The following is an 18,203-nucleotide window of genomic DNA, read 5'->3' on the forward strand; positions in this document are numbered from 1 at the left end:
CACAGAGAGGAGAAATAATTAGCACAATTCACACAGATAGGAAGTGGCAGAGCCAGGATTCACTCCCAGGCAGTCTGGCTGCAGAGTCCATGCTCTCCCCTGGAGTCGTGCCCTTTCTCTGGATAGTCAATTGCTCAGATGCTCCATCTTGTTCACAATTAGAAACTATTGTTGCAAAAAACAGGGATTCCATATTTGAGTTAGAAAGCCTGGAGGTTGGGTATTCTTTCTGTAGTAGTTGAGAATCTCTCCTTTAACAAACTTTGGCTTTTGGTCAGGTAGGGTGTTTCTCCAATTACCTGCTAGATTAAAACCTATTATCGCCCCTGCCCTTAAGATGCAGAGCCCCACCCCCGAAACCCTGCTTGTCTAGCCCTCTCCTCCTCAAAGACCCAGGTTGTCATGCCAAAAAGCATGCGGCAAACCATTCCCCCACGTCTGCAGAGATGCTTCTTTAGCATGGGTGAGATGGGGCACCTTGGTAGTTAAGATGAGTTTGAGTGGCAGAGGATATGCAGCCTTGCCACCTGCTACCTCCCTATTAATTAATGTCCTTTCTGTTCTCTCACACCTTAAGTGCCTTCTCTGTGTCCTGTCCTTATTCTCAGAATGCTATCAACTAATCCTTTTCAGAGCATTAACCGGCAATTAAGGAGCTAAGTTCTAGTCCTTGAAGATAGGTCTCCCCAGACTACTTGATTTCTAAGAGTCTAGCCAAAAGAGTTCTGTCAGTTCTCTCTGCTGGTAGGAACCTCAAGCTCACTAAAAAGCTTCTCCAGAGGGCGCCTGGGTGGCTCAGATGGTTAAGCGTCTGCCTTCGGCTCAGGTCATGGTCCCGGGGTCCTGGGATCGAGTCCCGCGTTGGGCTCCCTGCTCCTTGGGAGCCTGCTTCTCCCTCTGCTTCTCTCTCTCTCTCCCTCTGTCTCTCATGAATAAATGAATAAAATATTTTAAAAATAAATAAATAAATAAAAAGCTTCTCCAGATGAGTTCAGCTGGGCTCCTGCCCCCAGAATGGTTTTGCAGGGTGGGAGAGAGAATGGCCTTTGAAGGATCACCGGTAGCCACATCTCCTTCTCCCTTAGCACACACAGATCCCTTTTGCAGTAATAAATAAATGTAGGTGGGGTGCCAGCCCTCTTCCTGTAGTGTAGAACAGAGGTTTACAAGCTATAGTTTCCACCAGAATGTGGGAGCTTGTTTAAAATGCACAGACCTGGACTCTGGACCCAGAGATACTGCTTTGGAAAGAATACATTTGGGGCAAGTGCCCCTGGGTTAATGTGACGGGAGTCTGAGAAGTACTAGCATAGAGTCACTTCTCTCCTTGCTGGTTTAAAGGGAACAGGGATAAACTCATTGCTTCTCTCAGTTCCTACCAAAGTAGCTGTCTTCTGAGTCTCTAATAGGAGAGTGTCATACTTAACAAAACTCAGCTAAAAGTTGAAGTCAATAAAAACCTCAGAAAACACCCTGATTTTGACAAGCAATGTCATTCTGCTTCTGCATGTTACTGATGGAGTCAGGTGTACTATTGCTAGGATTTTGATCAGTGTGTGGTGGACCACTAAAGGGAAATAACTTGTGAATACCTGAACGCACAGAGTGAAGCACATGTTCTTTGCAGAACTTTGACAGCTTATTCAAGGTGTGGAATCTAAGCTTGGCTGCAGAGTACCATGTTTAACCACAACAAGGTACTACAGCTACTTACTGCATCTCAATTTGTTGAATAGTATCCTTTGCCTTTGTTTCATTGTCTGAGTGTCTCTCTTTTACACACACACACAACCAGAATCTCATAAACAAGTGCTTCTCTATATCCTTTTGACTCAGAATTAAGGAATCAGATAATCCTCTATAAAAATTCATAAACATTTTTTTATACAGGCATAACTTAAAGATATTATGGATTTGGTTCCAGACCACAGCAATAAAGCAAATATCACAATAAAGCAAGTGAAATGAATTCTTTTGGTTTCCCAGTGCTTATAAAAGTTACGTTTACGCTATACTATAGTGTACTAAGTGCAATAGCATTATGTCTAAAAAACTGCCCATACCTTAATTTAAATATACTTTATTGCTAAAAGATGCTAACCATCATCAGAGCTTTTAGTGAGTTGTAGTCTTTTTGCTGGTGGAGGGTTTTGCCTCAATGTTGATGGCTGCTGACTGATCAGGGTGGTGGCTGCTGAAGGTTGGGGTCACTGTGACAATTTTTTTTTTTAATTATTTGAGAGAGAGCATGCTTGAGCAGGGGGAGTAACAGAGGCAGAGGTATAAGCAGACTCCGTGCTGAGCATGGAGCCCGATGCAGGGCACGATCTCACAATCCTGAGATCATGACCTGCGCTAAAATCAAGAGTTGGGCACTTAACCGGACTAAGCCACCCAAGTGCCCTTTGACAGTTTCTTAAGACAACAGTGAAGTTTGCCACATTGGTTGATGCTTCCTTTCATGAACGATTTCTCTGTAGCATGTGATGCTGTTTGATAACATTTTACCCACAATAGAACTTCTTTCACAGTTGGAGTCAGTCCTCTCAAACCCCACTGCTTTATCAACTAAGTATATGTCATTTTCTAAATCCTCTGTTATCATTTCAACAGTCGTCATAGCATCTTTTTTTTTTTTAAGATTTTATTTATTTGACAGAGACATAGCGAGAGAGGGAACACAAGCAGGGGGAATGGGAGAGGGAGAAGCAGGCTCTGCTGAGCAGGGAGCCCGATGCGGGGCTCCATCCCAGGACCCCAGGATCATAACCTGAGCTGAAGGCAGACGCTTAACGGACTGAGCCACCCAGGCGCCCCTCGTCATAGCATCTTAACCATAGTAGATTCCATCTCAATAAACCACTGTCTTTGCTCATCCATGAGAAGCAGCTCCTCAGCTGTGAAAGTTCGATCATGAGATCACAGCCGTCCAGATACATGTTCGGGCTCCCCTGCTGCTTCTAGTCCTCTCGCTGTTTCTACGGCATCTGCAGTTCCTGCCTCCACTGGAGTCCTGAGCCCTCCAAGTCACCCTTGAGGGCTGGAATCAACTTCTTCCAGACTCCTGTTCATGTTGATATTGTGACCTCTTCCCATGAATACAAATGTTCCTAACGACACGTATAATGATAAATCCTTTCCAGAAGGTTTTCGATGGACTTCGCCCAGATTCATCAGAGGAATCACTATCTGTGGCAACTATAGCCTTATGAAATGTATTTCTTAAATAAGAACACTTAAAAGTCAGAATTACTACTTGATCCAGGGGCTGCAGAATGGATGTTGTGTTAGCATGAAAGCAGCAGTCATCTCGTACATCTCCATCAGAGCTCTTGGGTGACCAGGTACATTGTCCATGAGCAGTCATATTTTGAAAAGAATCTTTTTTTTCTGAGCAGGAGCTCTCAATAATGGGCTTAAAATATTCAGTACATTACGTTTAAACAGATGTGCTGTCATCCAGGTTTGTTGTTCCATTTCTAGGGTACAGGCAGAGTAGGTTTAGCATAATTCTTAAGGGCCCTAAGGTTTTCAGAATGGTAAGTGAGCATTGGCTTTGACTTCAAGTAGCCAGCAATATTAACACCCAACAAGAGAGTCAGCCTGTCCTTTGAAGCCTTGAAGCCAGGCATTGACTTCTTTCTAGCTATGAAAATCCTAGATGACATCTTCCAATAGACGGCTGCCTTGTTTACGTTGAAAATCTTGTTTAGTGTAGCCACCTTCATGACTTACTTTAGCTAGATCTTCTGGATCACTTGCTACAGCTTCTGTATCAGCATTTGATGTTTCACCTTGCACTTTTATGTTATAGAGATGGCTTCTTCCCTTAAATCTCATGAAACAACTTCCACTAGAATTGAATTGCTTCTCTCAGTTCCTACCAATGTTCCTGTCTTTTGAGTGTATAATAGGAAAGAGTCATTAGTGTAGGCTTTGGCTTAAGGGAATGTTGTAGCTAGTTTGATCTTCTATCCAGACCACTACAACTTTCTCCATAATAGCAATAAGGCCGTTTTGCTCTCTTATCATTTGCGTGTTCACTGGAGTCACACCTTTAATTTTCTTCAAGAACTTTTCCTTTGCATTTACAACTTGGCTGAATGTTCAGCAACTTTTGGCCCATCTTGGCTTTCAACATGCCTTCCTCACTAAGCTTAATCATTTGTAGCTTTTGATATAAAGTGAGAGATGTGAGACTCTTCCTTTCACTTGACTACTTAGAGGCTCTGATAGGTTTATTAATTGGCTTAATTTCAATATCATAATGTCTCAGGGAACAGGGAGGCCCAAGGAAAGGGAGAGAGATGAGGGCAATGGCCGGTTGGTAGAGCAGTCAGAACACACAAATTTATCAATTAAGTTTGCCATTTTATATGGGTGCAGTATGTGGCTCCCCAAAACAATGACAATAGTAACCTTCATGATCAATGACCACAGATCACCATAACAGAAATAATAATAATGAAAAAGTTTAAAACATTACAAGAATTACCAAATGTGACACAGAGACCTGAAGTGAGCAAGTATTTTTGGAAAACCAGCAATGAGACTTGCTCCATACAGGGTTGCCACAGACCTTCAGTTTGTTGAAAACAAAAGCAAAAACAAAAACCACAGTATCTGCGGAACATAATAAAGCAAAGTGCAATAAAACAAGATATGCCTGTACTGCCAAAATAATCTGGGCATAAATTATCTAAGGAAAACTGCTCACTAGTTTTCAGTTCAGCAAGATAGATATTTTATTCATAGCTACATGGGGGGGAAAATTAGAGAAGGATCATGAAGAAAATATCATTTATCTAGTTAAGAGGGGGCCTTGACAAAAGTCGGGAATTATATAATTGCTCTGATCAAGCCAGTTCTTCCTGTTTAGAAAGGATACTCCCTGCTCTTATAAAAATGTTTACCATTTTTCCTTTATAATCTGCTGAAAAGCTTTCCTAATCCATCCTAGTCCAGTGGCATGTTACAGTCTGCCACTAATTTCTCTATTAAAGCTATAAAATATTAGTAACAAGGGCGCCTGGGTGGCTCAGTTGGTTAAGCGACTGCCTTCGGCTCAGGTCATGATCCTGGAGTCCCGGGATCGAGTCCCACATCAGGCTCCCTGCTCAGTGGGGAGTCTGCCTCTCCCTCTGACCCTCCCCCCTCTCATGCTGTCTCTCTCTCATTCTCTCTCAAATAAATAAAAATCTTTTAAAAAAATAAAATATTAGTAACAATTGCCAGAATTTCACCTTCAGTTAAACTCCCTGCATCATATCTGCCCTGGAGCCAACCTTGCCTTTAGCCACTTCCAGCTAACGCCAGACCTGCTTGACAGGTGTAGGACAGTGCCAGACCAAGGTGGTGGACAGAACTCCAAGCTTGTCTTTGAAAAGCTGGGTTTGAGTCTCGGCCTTGTGATCTTAGAGAGGTTATTTGAGTTCTCTTTGCCTTAGTTTTCTTGTCCAAAATATGAGGATAACAGCACCCACCTCAAGGTGAGGGCGATTATAAGGTTTAAGTGAGGTAATTACGCAAAATGCCACACAGGCTCTGTGTCTGGCAATAGTAGGTGCCTCTAAAGGTCAAGGTCTTGCCCTTCTTCCTCAGGTGACAGGGAGAGGATTGAACTAAATGACTCCCAGAGGCTGCATATAGCGCTAGCAATCTGTGCTTCTGGAAGAGCAACTGAGTATAGGGTGTGGGGAAAGCAAAAGGAAAAAAATACTGAATTAGTACAATTCAGAGATCTCTGTAAAATCATTTCAGACAATTGAAAATATAATGAAAACAAAACAAAAAAAATACCAGGAAGGCAAGAAATGTCATCTTGACCATTTGGTCCTGAGAACAGGAAAACTAAAAGATTCAATTTCCTCAACTGCTTCCAGGAAGGGTTAGGAAAACAATGTTTGGTTAGCCTGACAATGATCTAATAACGATACGAAGCAGGCATGGCTTAACCAACCCCCCCCAAAATATCCAAGTTTAAATTTTATGTATTTACCTTTTTTTAAAAAAGATTTTATTTATTTATTTGACAAAGAGAGAGAGTACACAAGCAGGGGGAGCAGGAGAGGGAGAAGCAGACTCCCCGTGGAGCAGGGAAGCCTGAAGCGGGGCTCAATCCCAGGACCCTGGGATCATGACGTGAGCCGAAGGCAGACGCTTAACCAACAGCCACCCAGGTTCCCCTGTATTTACTTTTTTTATGATGGAAGGTCAGGGAAAGGCAATGAAATGCCAACCCAGTGTGTCCCCTGACAACCACTGAGTTCTTTCGCCTACCCTGCACTTACAGTGGGAGGGTTGGCTGTCAGCATGTACAGAGTGCCCAACGGTGTGGAGCCTTCGTCTGTAGGACCTTACTAACATGCACTGAAACTATAGTTGAGTGTCCCTGAGTTGTGGAGGAGACACTGGAGCCTGATGTCAGCGTGCCTCTGCCACCTGTTTAGCTAGCATCCCTGTTGCTGAACCCAAACCCAACAAATCAGGAAGGTCATCAGAAGATTGGGAAGTCTAGTTTCCCATACAAGGGGAAAATAGCCAACTCCTGTTTTGAAATTAACAAGATCAGGCTTATTCATCATGTTATCAGGCTTGTTGACCATGTTGCGGCCTTCAGCTTTTCACGGCCTTTTGGCCACAGGCCAAGAGGTACACTACTGGGGCTCTGCAGACCCAGAGCAGGGACACTCAAGAATCCTTCAGTCATCTACCATCTGTGCAAATCCAGAAAATACCAGTGCTGGTCATCAGGCTCCTTCCATCATTTTTTTACACAGGCGTCACTTGGAGTAGAGCAGGCAGGGCAAAAAATATGACTGGAAAATAGACCAAAATGGATGCTTGGGTTACTCTTACAAGGTATCCTCTGAAGGGTAGGATAAACCATGCCAGGTCAGTGCTATGCCTGTGACAGAGAAGAGCCTTATGAGCACTCTTAAGAGTTTGAAAAATGCCGCAATTACACTACTTGACCTTTGGATGGATTATAGTACTAGCTGCCATTTACTGTATTTTCACCATGGGCCAAGCACTATGTTAGATGCTTTACATGTATTATTTGATCTTCACAGTAACACTATTACATAGATGCTGTTTTCCTCATGTTCTGTTTGTTTCTGGTTGATTACTCTTCCTCACCCCTAACATTCTCTGCCTTACCACTACAAACTCCCAAGAAGGAGAATACATTACAGCTTATTATTTGCCTCCCCACAAGGACATCAGACTAGGGTCATCTGGCCCTGCGTGTCTTTGTTTCCAATAGGTACCACTAGAAGTCAAACCCCTGAGAGCTTAACAGCTCTGTTAAATTATAATCTGTCTCAAGCACCAACCCATCCCCAACCCCCCAAACCTTTTCATTGGCCCTCGGTAACTTACAGTCAGTCCACAAAATCTGCATCATCTTTCCTGCCTCTTGCTCTAACTGATGTCTGATTCACTCAGAAGACCATACCACTTCATCAGATATTTGCTCACAGATCCCCTCCTCCCACATCTTCCTTGACCTCCATATCTCCCATTTCCTTATCCTGCTTTATGTTATATATTCATATGTGCATCTGTTATTTTCTGTCTGCCTACTGGAATGTACACTGTGTGAGGGCACAGACTTCTGTTCACTAGTACACCTCTAATACCCAGAACAGTACGTGGCATATTATCTTTGCTCAATAAATATTTCTTGAATGAGTAATCCATAAATGAGGAAACTAAGCCATGGAATGGATGAGCAGTTTGTCCCTGGTCACAGTGCTGTGACACAGCCATCCCAGGTCTGTGTGATTGCAGATCCCTGGCCCATAAGCGCCATGTTGTCCAGCTTCTTGATGGATCTTGTGAATGCAGTATAAGCAAGAATATTCTGGCTGAACTGGAGTAATCAGTGTTGAGGTGTCGGTATAGGGAACTTAATCAATTGGGCAGGATCCTACAGGACTAAAGTTTACTGCTCTTTTTTTTATTATTACACTGTGCAGTATTGTGATTTAGAAGAAAAGTGTGTATTTGGTCATTCAGGTGATCAAAATATATTTCTCATGTATATTTGGTCTTCATCCACAGTTCCTGACTCAAAGTTCCTCTATAACCACTGGAATTTCCTAAGTGATGGGAGCAGTAAAGGTTCTGGGTTTGTTTTTTTGTTTTTTGGGGTTTTTTTTTGGAAAGCCCCTAAGATACAGGCTGGTTGCCAATGTAGCCAACCATGTGATGAGAGGGTTTGAATTTTCAGTCCCAGCCTCCAGGGAGGGGAGAGGACCTGGAGGTTCGATCAGTTGCCAGTGGCCAGTGATTTAATCAATCATGTCTGTGTAATGAAACTTCCATAAAAACCCAAGAAGACGGGGCTCAGAGAGCTTCTGGGTTAGTGAACATATGGAGATTTGAGGAGAATGGCAAGCTCTGAGAGGGCCTGGAAGCCCGGCATGCCCTTTCCCTATACCTTCCCTGTGTATTTCCTCATCTGGCTGTTGATCCATATCCTTTAACATCCTTTGTAATAAATCCATAATCTAGTGCATAAATGGATTTTTCTGGGTTCCATGAGCCCAGCATTCTAGCAAATTAATTGAACCCAAGCAGGGGATCGTGGGATTTATAGCCATTGAGTCAGAAGTTCTGGTAGCAACATGGAGTTGCTGTTGGTATCCTGAGTTCAAGTAGGTGTTTGGAGACTCCAGTTTGTAGCCTGTCAGTCAGAAGCACAAATAACATCCTGGGCTTGTGACTGGTGTCTGAAGTGGAGGAAGGTTTTGTGGGACTGAGCCTTTTACCCATGGAATCTGATTCTGTCTCTGAGTAGTGTCAGAATAGAGTTAAATTGTAGGACACCCAGCTGGTGTCTGGATCATTGGTGGTGTGGAGAAGCATACTCTCTCTCTCTCTCTCTCTCTCTCTCTCTCTCTCACACACACACATTGGAACTGGGTCCAGGAACCTAATTTACATTAGGAACAGTTTTTTTTGCGTTGTCACCAAGCAAAATACAAGTAACTGATCATTTGAGGAGCCAGCAATAAAATCAGTATCCTTACAACATGAGCACATTAGCCTACATAAAAACAATTTGTAATTTACTTACCTTTTTGGTACGGTTTAAAAGAAGATGAAAGCTATACCTGGTTCTAGAGAAGTAGGGAGGTGTCCAGGTGGACTGTGGCATGTTCTTGAAGCAAAGCATCGAATGCCTATGTAGAACATGGAAGGAAAGTAGCAATAGAATTGGAAAAGCAGACCTCAAAATGCTATTTACACAATGATGACAACTCTGAAAATTCTGTGTTAGCAATAGAATTATAAGAGACCTTAGGTTCATAAGTAGCCAGTGATTCTAGTGTTTAGGATTTTATTTGGTTATTTCATGTTGTTTTTGATATTTAGATGTTTCTGTTTAACTGTTAGTACTCAGATGATTAAATATACATAAAAAAGAAGAAATACAGTGTACCGTACTGTGAGCCAAGGAATACGTCATCCCATCTGCTGTCCACCGCCACTGCTCGAGGACACTCAGCGCTGCCTTTCCTCAGGCTTCACCCCAGCCTTCTGGTGCTCTGACGGTAACCTCTATGTGTTACAGACCACCTGCTCTCCAACTGCATTTTCTTCCTCACTCCCTTGTTTATTCTCGGATGCTTCTCTTTCCGGTTTTCTGAGCTGTTCTCTCACCTCCCTTGCCCTCCTCCTCTCTGGATGAGGCCTTGCACCTACCCTTCCCATACTGGAGTGCTTGCTCACCTGGCCCTTCTTAAGGCCTCACCCTCCTCTGTGTTTCACTGGGTCTGCTTCCTGGGCTCACGGTTTAGCTCTCTGAGCCTGCCTGAGCACATCCTATGCCTGTTCTGACATTATCCACTCCTCCTCTAACTCTACATTCGCTACTCTCAAAGCCTTTGTTCTTCCCATACCAGTCTGGGTTCTTAGTAACAAACCATAAGAGTCTACTCTGGCTGATTGAAACAGGAAAAGAATTTAGCGAAAGGCTATTGAGAACTACAATTTTGTGATTTATAAGAAATATATATTTGGTCATCTGAATGACCATATATATTTCTCTTATGTATTTGGTCTTAGTCCAAGGTTCCTGGCTCAAGGCTCCTAAAACCCTTGGAATTTCCTGTGATAGGGCAATGAAGGAGTCTTTTGTTATATTAATGAAGGTGACTTTCGGGTCCTGGTTGCCAGGAGGACCAACCCTGTGATTAGAGGGTTGGAATTTTCAAGTTCCCCCCACCCCCACATCTCAGAGGAGGGAAGAGGGCACTGGAGGTTAAATCAGCCAGTGGCCTGTGACTTAGTCACTCATGACCGTGTAATGAAGTCTCCATCAAAGCCCAAAGGACTGGGTTCAGAGAACTTCTGGGTTGCTGAACCCTTGGGAGATTGGGGAGAGTGGCATGCCATACCTCACCCTATGAATCTCTTCGTCTGGCTGTTTATTCCTATCCTTTATCATATCCTTTAATAAATTGGTGAGTGTAATTGTTTCCCTGAATCCTGCAAGCTGCTGTAGCAAATTAAAAGAATGTAAGGAGGAGGTTGTTCTAACTTCCAGTCTATAGCCTGTCAGTCAGAAGCACAGGTAACGGCCTGGGGGTTGTGACTGGTGTCTGAAGTGGGGGGTGAGAGATAGTCTTGTAGGACTGAACCTTTAACCTGTGGAATCTGGTACTGTCGCTGGATAGATAATGTCAGGATTGAGTTGACTTCTCAGTTAGACTGCTGGTATCCAAGAACTGCTTGATGTTGTGTATAGGGAACCTGCCCCCCCGCCACACACATACAAACACGTTGGAATTGGGTTTGGAACCTTAAAAGAAGAGCTCTCAGGATTACTGAGAAAGCTAATACAGTGGGATTAGAAAACATGGAGGGACAAGGTAGGAGCTGAGCTGCTAGGACCATGGCCAAAACTCCATGGCCGTGGAGCTGGTTTTGCAGGACACTGCTGCCGTCACCGCTAGACAGAACACGGCAACTGTCACCACTAGGTTTGGACAGGAGACTCTTCCAATGGCATCTTTGCCACAAGAACAGTTTCTCCTCCAGAGTTGCTTTTCTATACCACCAGCCCCTGGTCAGATCTGGGTAGAAACATCTGGCCGGGTCACTGGCCCATCCACTAGCCGCAAAGCAGACCTAGAAAGGAGTCTCACTTGTGGTATGAGAGGTGGGCTGTGCTTGCTGCCGCAGTTCAGTGAGAAATTACTCAAACAGATTCTAGGCAGGAGCAGAACCAAAACACCGCATGGCCCATTCCCAGTTCATGACCGTTGTTTTATTAAACTTTCTACAACTTCCTTAAGGCCTTGAAGCTGTTTCTTCTAACCTTTCACTCAACAAGAACTCTGGAACATAGTTCAGTGCAAAATTAAAACCTTAGGAGTCACAGATTTATATAGAAAGATGTTCAAACAACATGATTTAGAACAGAAAAAAAAAGGAGTCAGTCTAAATTTCTACCAATAAGGGAAGAGTTCATTGAATGATGAGGTATCGATAGAATTAAGTATATGCAGTCATTAAAAATCATGGATTTTTAAAAAAAACTTTTTATAACACACAAAACTATAGCTAAACAGAACTTTACAATGTTTGTATATAAGCTCTCACAATTATGTGTGTGCACATATGATCCTATTTTATAGTAAAATATATAAATGTTTATATAAAGACATTCTTTGAAAGAGAATAACAGATTGATGAGATTGGAAGGATTACTCTTTTTGTTTATGCTTTTTGTAGTTTTCACACTGAGCTGAAAATTATTATAGTATTTCAAAGAAAATCGGCTGGGGGCAAACTTCTGGGGGCATCATTTTTATCCGTGTCCTCAAAAAGTACAATTTTTCCCAAACCAACCTCAAACTAAACACTCTGAATTCTAACTCTTTTCTCCTGGAGTAAGTTCCTCCCTCCCCCACAGTGTGTTCCCACTGCTCTTTATGTTCACATATAGATCATCGGTTCCTGCTTACCTCACCCGGCTCTATTGGAGCTCTCCTTCCCCTCGGATGCACTCTTCCTCTGCCCTGTTTTTTAGCCCAAAAATTTGCTGAAATAGCCATCTCTGAGGTTTCCATTACTATTCTCTTGGCCAAATCTGAGGATCTCTATCGTTGTAGCTTTGGTGACCACAAGAAACATTGATTCATTATGTTTGGCACACTTTTGGGCACAGGCTGTCAGATGACCTTGTAGGTTTTCTTATTTTTCTAAAATAGAAGGTGCATTCTTAAGCACCTCATCTGACTTTGCTTCCTGTTAAGCCTTACATCCAAGCTGTTTTTCTCCCTTTGTCTCCGGACTGTTCCTACACCTCACTGTTCCGTCTCTTCCACATCTCCCTATTCATTGTCTAGATAGTAAAGCCAATATCCTGTAAACAGAAGTGTTAATTCTGAAACCTGTGACCTCCACAGAGACTACCTGTCTGAGCTGCTCAGCTTTGACAGTGGGTTAGACTGCTGGTATCCAAGAACTGCTTGGAGATAGGGGCTCCAGTTTTCCAGCTTTATCCATGGCCCTAGAAGCTCCGCATAACCTTCCCTGCAGCTCTGTTCCTGTGGTTCATGAGCTCTCTCCAGCCTCTGCCTCCACCAGCAAGGGGCTGTTTGAAAGTCTGGCTTTCAGGCCGGTACCTCAAGAGCTGGACTCTGCCTCTCTATCCGTTCCCTGCAATTGCGGCCCTGGTCAGACTCTCCATCTGGCTTTCAGTCTCTCCTTCACACGTTCCCTATTGGCTCACTCTCAACTTCATGGTCTCTTACCTTCAAACCAATCCAGGACCCCAAAGGTCTGGACCCATATACTGTGTATGGGGTTCCTACTAGGCTGGGAGTTGAGTTCAGACTACCCAGCTTAACTACATCTCTTCACACGTGCTGATGTTGTGTTTCAGCCAGCGGGACTTGACCTGTCCCAAATCTACAGGACAACAATCCTCTTGTAATGGTTGATCCTTGATCCGGCTCATCCACCCTCATGACTCATATTTATATTAGCCCTGACCTCTTTCTCTTCTCTAGACCTATAAGTTGTATTATTCTTAGTACATCTCTTGGATTTTCTACTCTCAGAGAAGTTTATTTATCGATCTGTTAATTCATCTTGCAGGACATACTGAACACCTACCAGTTGGCACTGCAAATAGTCAGAGCCTAGTCAGGGAGTTAGACAAAATAAAGGGCTATGTCAGTTAGTATACTTTTTATTACTAGTGACAGAAGTCCTGATTCATACTGCTTAAGCAAAAATGGAATGTATTCCCTCACATACCTGGCAAGTCTAGGGATAGATCTGGTTTCCTTCAGGCACGGCTGGAGTCATGGATTGTAAATGCTACCTTTGGGACCTGGCCTGTCTTCATCTCTCAGCTCTGCTCTGTTCTATGTTGTGATGGCTTCATTCTCATGGCAGCAAGATAAATGTTAATGGTGCCAGGCCTACATCCTCCTAGGTCCCAGTATAGCAGAAAAGGCACTGCTTTCTCAGCAGCCCCAACAAATGTCCCACTATATCTTATGATTTCTCACTAGATTAGGTGCTCTTCCCTGAACAAGTGATTTTTGTCAGAGAAATTCGGTGCCCTGACTGCTCAGACTGGAGTCATAGGTCCTCTCCTTATACTTGAGTATGGAGTCTACCCCAGCACTTAAGTTGAGAGAGAGATAACAGTGGTCCCCCTGAAGAAAAGGCAAATGGATGTGGGACGGTTGGGGGTTTTTTTTGGTTTTGGGGTTTTGGGGGGGGCTGGTTTTTTAAAAGCTGTCAGTTACAGCCATTATGTTTATGAGGAGTGCATATGATAGAGTTACAAACAGAGTTGAGTGTAGCAAATAGAACATTTGACCCCATATACAATAGGCAAAGAAGGATTCCCTCCTCCTTTACCCCCTCACTCCTTCCTTTGAGCAAAATTTAATGAGTGCCTTTTTTGTTCCAGGTGCAGAATATAGATTGTCCTAGACGTTGACCCTGCCCATTAAGGAGTTTACAAGGTAGTGAGAAGGAGAGAGAATAAAAGCAAGGCCCCCACATTCATTGAGAATGTCCATTTTAAGAAATAAAAATATGAAGAGTGTTTCTGTGTTTTTTGTAAGACTACAAAGACAGTGCCAACCATTGTATTATTTAACATTGTTTAACATCTTTTTTACTTAATTCTGTTTTGTTCAATGCTTGGAATAAGTCTTTCTGATCTGCTTCATTAAATAGTGGAAACTCCATGATCCACAATTTTTTGATTTTTTTGCCTAGGCTTCTGTAAAACTCAGAGTTAAAACCTGTGGTTAATTAAAAATAGCTTTCCTTAGCCTAAGTTTTCCTTGAGACTAATTTGCCCTTTTTTAAAATTCTTGATGTATGGTTTTGTGGTCTTACAGTACCTAGGACTTTTGTAGTAAGGTACTTCAAAATAGAGATATGACAGAGATAAACAAATGAATACCTTTAACTTTTATCTTAACAGTCTCTGCTTCTGATCTATAGCAGGTTGCTAATACATCCCCCACCAATGCCAGTCATTTCCCTGTGTGTATACAGACATTTCTATCAGAGTATTCACAGTTTGTATATACAGATAGTGAGATGAACACATGTGGATATGTACATTTTTTAAAGACAACCAACATGAAAATATTTTTGTGACATTGAAGACTCAACAAGTAATATTTACATTATTTTTTAGCTGTAGGTTTTATTTTATTCTTTTTTAAATAATTTTTTATTGTTATGTTAATCACCATACATTACATCATTAGTTTTTGAGGTTTTATTTTATTCTGTACAATGGAAAAAAAGAGAAAAGCAACAAATAATCCAGGGTTTAGGGAATACGTTCATGCAGTGGTTCTACACTGGAGACATTTGGCAATGTCTGGAGACATTCTTAATTGTCTTGACTACTGGAATCTTGTGGGTAGAGGCCAAGGATGCTGTTAGACATCCTACAATGTGCAGGACAGGCCACCACAATGAAAAATTATCCTGTCCAAAATGTCAATAATGCCACTATTGAAAAACCTCACATTAATAGGATTTTTAGAATTCTAAACCCTGAAAGGATTCAGAACAATCTTGTAATTTAGGCATAAGACAACACTAAAGGCAAATTAAAGTCATAGAATTAAAAAAAAAAAAAGAATCATGGAGCTGACAGGGAAGGTCATTTAGTCCAGTCTCCCTTTGCATATGGTAACTAACTCCTGGGGTGCCTGAGTGGCTCAGTCAGTTAAACGTCCAACTCATGATTTCTGCTCAGGCCATGATCTCAGGGTCATGAGATCGAGCCCCGGATTGGGCTCCATGCTCAGCAGGGAGTCTGCTCCAGACTCTCTCTCTCTCCCCACCTCTGCCCCTTCCCACTGTGCCCTCGTGCGCTCTCTCTCTCTCTAGCTCTCTCTCAAATAAATATGTAAATCTTTAAAAAATAATTAAAAAAAGAACTCCTCCACTCCTAAACATGTGATAAGGCAACTTCCCCAATCTCTCTGTGCCTCAGTTTCCTGTTCTACAAAAGGGACAATAAAACTTGCCTCAAATGATTGCTGTGAGGAGTAATTGAAATAATGCATATGAAATGTTTAGTTCTGTTCCTGGCCACAGTGAGTTGTTGATAAAAAGTGGTGGTAAGAGCCAAGGTGGTGACTCTCATTACTGTTGTTGCCCCAGCTGGTTGAAACCTGTTCCCGACTCTCAGTCCCGTTTTCTTTCTATTGCACTGCCTTGAAAGGTTATAGGGGCAACTCAGTAGGGATTAAAAAAGACTAGTCTGAAAAGGAGCTTAGTAGCTGGTAATTCAAGAAAAACAACAAAAATTCTTCAGAGAGATAGGGGGTTAAATTGTAGGTAGACACTTTAAGGAAGGCACAAAAAAGATTGGTTCCCACCTGAAACAGGCTACCTTCCCTCTTCCCAAAGTTTTGTGAATGATGTGCCAGGTGGTCATAGGGATCAGATAACCTTTATCAAACCCTTAGAGCCCTGGCTATGTCTTACAGCCCTGACAGGATGTCTGTCCATCGGGAACAATCTGAAATGCCAAGATGGTCAGGCATTGTATCTGGGGACCCTTTCAACTCTAAGATTCTCTGATGTCTGATAAGTTTTGTGGACTTTGTGCTGGAAAGATCATGTGACATTGTAGATAATGCCCAACAGGCATACATAGACAACCACAAATCTCCTGTTTTATCATTTGTGGAATAAAAAAATTGCTTTATTAGGGGTATCTGGGTGGCTCAGTCGGTTAGGCGTCCGACTTTGATCTCTGCTCAGGTCTTGATCTCAGGGTCGTGAGTTCAAGCCCCAGGTCGGGTTCCATGCTAGTTATGGAACCTACTTAAAAAAAAAATGCTTTGTTAGGTTTTACTAATTCAGTTGACCAGTACGAGCATATGATTAAGATGTTTCTGCAAGTACTTTTTTCTCTGAAAGTAATAATAAATTACCAACAATTCTGTGAAATAGGTTTCCTCTTATTTTCTTAAAAGACTTTTAAAAAATTTTTGCAGTTACTCTAGGAGTCAATTTTTTATTTCCCTTGTTATTTTTGCCAACTAAATTGTTTTTAAACAGTAGCTCTCTATAAAAATTAGCAGAATTCAGAAGCATGAAACTCTCTGGACCACAAGCACAGATTAAATTTTCTGGAGGAAAAAATCTCATTCATTTAGTAGCCTTCTCTCAAATATCCTATTTGTTGAATTGAACTCCTGAAATGATTCTATACCCCACAAAGACACTCTACATAGACATTTTCTCCTACATCTTACATGTCAGTGCTCCAACTGTTCTAAAGATTATTTTAAAAAATCAACAAGAACAAGTTGATACATGAGAAAACAACTACTCATAGCTGACTTTATCTGTCTTCTATGTTTTTGTGTGACATTAAAGATCCACAGAACATCTGGAGAAGAGCAGCACACACACGTCCAGTGAATACGGGCTGAGCACCAGGCATGGTGCTAAACACCTCTGGTAGCACAGGGCACGCCACCCAGGCCCAGAGAAGTTAAGCTGTTTGCCCCAAGCCACACAGTTGGTAAGCAGGAGAGCCAGCAACACAGCCCTACCTGGCTCCGGGTGCATGGGTTTTTGCTGCATACTAGATCTTTACAAGGAATAATTCAAGACTTAGAAAAATAAAAAATCTCCCATAAGATGTGACTGTTTTTCATTTTAGATGCCTCATTTAGATTAGTGTTATGTTAATTTGACCTTCATTTTTTTTTTTTTAAGGTGTTGTGTAATGGACCAGGAACATGTGTTCCTATCTGCATATCTGCCCTTCTCCTTGGGATACTAGGAATAAAGAAAGTGATCATTGTCTATGTTGAAAGCATCTGCCGAGTAGAACACTTATCCCTGTCCGGAAAGATTCTGTTTCACCTCTCCGATTACTTCATTGTTCAGTGGCCAGCTCTTAAGGAGAAGTATCCCAAGTCTGTGTACCTTGGGCGAATTGTTTGACGAATGACAACTTACTTCTCTAGAATTTTGCAGTCAACCATATTTATTGTAATCGGAGTAGAAAAAACCATGTTTATCGTAAAGGCTTCTGAAGGTCCTGAGAATTATTGGTGGTGAAGAGTAAAAAATGTGTAAATAATCCAGTAAGGAAACTGAAGGTGCTCTTATAAAAAAAAACATTAAGGGGTGCCTGGGTGGCTCAGTTGGTTAAGCGTCAGACTCAGGTCATGATCTCAGGGTCATGAGATCAAGCCCCGTGTCAGGCTCCCCGCTCAGCATGGAGTCAGCTTGAGATTGTCTCTTTCTGCCCCTCTGCCCCTCCCCCCACACTTGTGCGCTCTCTCTCTCTCTCTCTCTCTCAAATAAATATTTTTAAAAAATTAAAAATAAAAATGAAACAAACATTAATAAACCATTAAGTATTTATGCCTCTGTGTACCAAATTTCTTTTCTTTTGTATCACTACCTGCAGGTTATCTTCTGACTTGTTTTAGTAATTTTTTCCTATAGCTAAATATAATATTAGTATGATTAGTAACATTTCCTGTTCTGCAGCTCTTTTTTTTTTTTTTACAATATTCTGCATTGTAAAAAGAAAAGAAAGATATTTCTTAGATTTGTTCAGATACAGCAGGCTCTGTTTCCTGTATGGAAGCAGTAAAGTCCCTGGTGAATCCTTTTAGCATAAAGGAAGCAGTCATATGACATGGGCTTCATGACAAGTT

At 42.1% G+C, this 18,203-nt stretch overlaps 1 protein-coding gene across 1 annotated transcript in view; it reads left to right on the plus strand.

The window, feature by feature from the left end:
* ALG14 (ALG14 UDP-N-acetylglucosaminyltransferase subunit) overlaps positions 1-17,884 on the plus strand; it is a 93,741-nt gene extending 75,857 nt beyond the window's left edge. The window contains exon 4 of the mRNA XM_028102056.2: positions 17,248-17,884. Coding sequence (XP_027957857.2) covers positions 17,248-17,478 — 231 coding nt within the window. The 3' untranslated portion in view covers positions 17,479-17,884. The remainder of the gene's footprint in view (positions 1-17,247) is intronic.
* Positions 17,885-18,203: the final 319 nt, after the last annotated feature.

This window comes from Eumetopias jubatus, unplaced genomic scaffold (assembly GCF_037043125.1).
Source record: "Eumetopias jubatus isolate StellerSeaLion01/CBP00866 unplaced genomic scaffold, mEumJub1_p1.0 scaffold_4, whole genome shotgun sequence".
In the NCBI taxonomy this organism is placed as follows: Eukaryota; Metazoa; Chordata; class Mammalia; order Carnivora; family Otariidae; genus Eumetopias; species Eumetopias jubatus.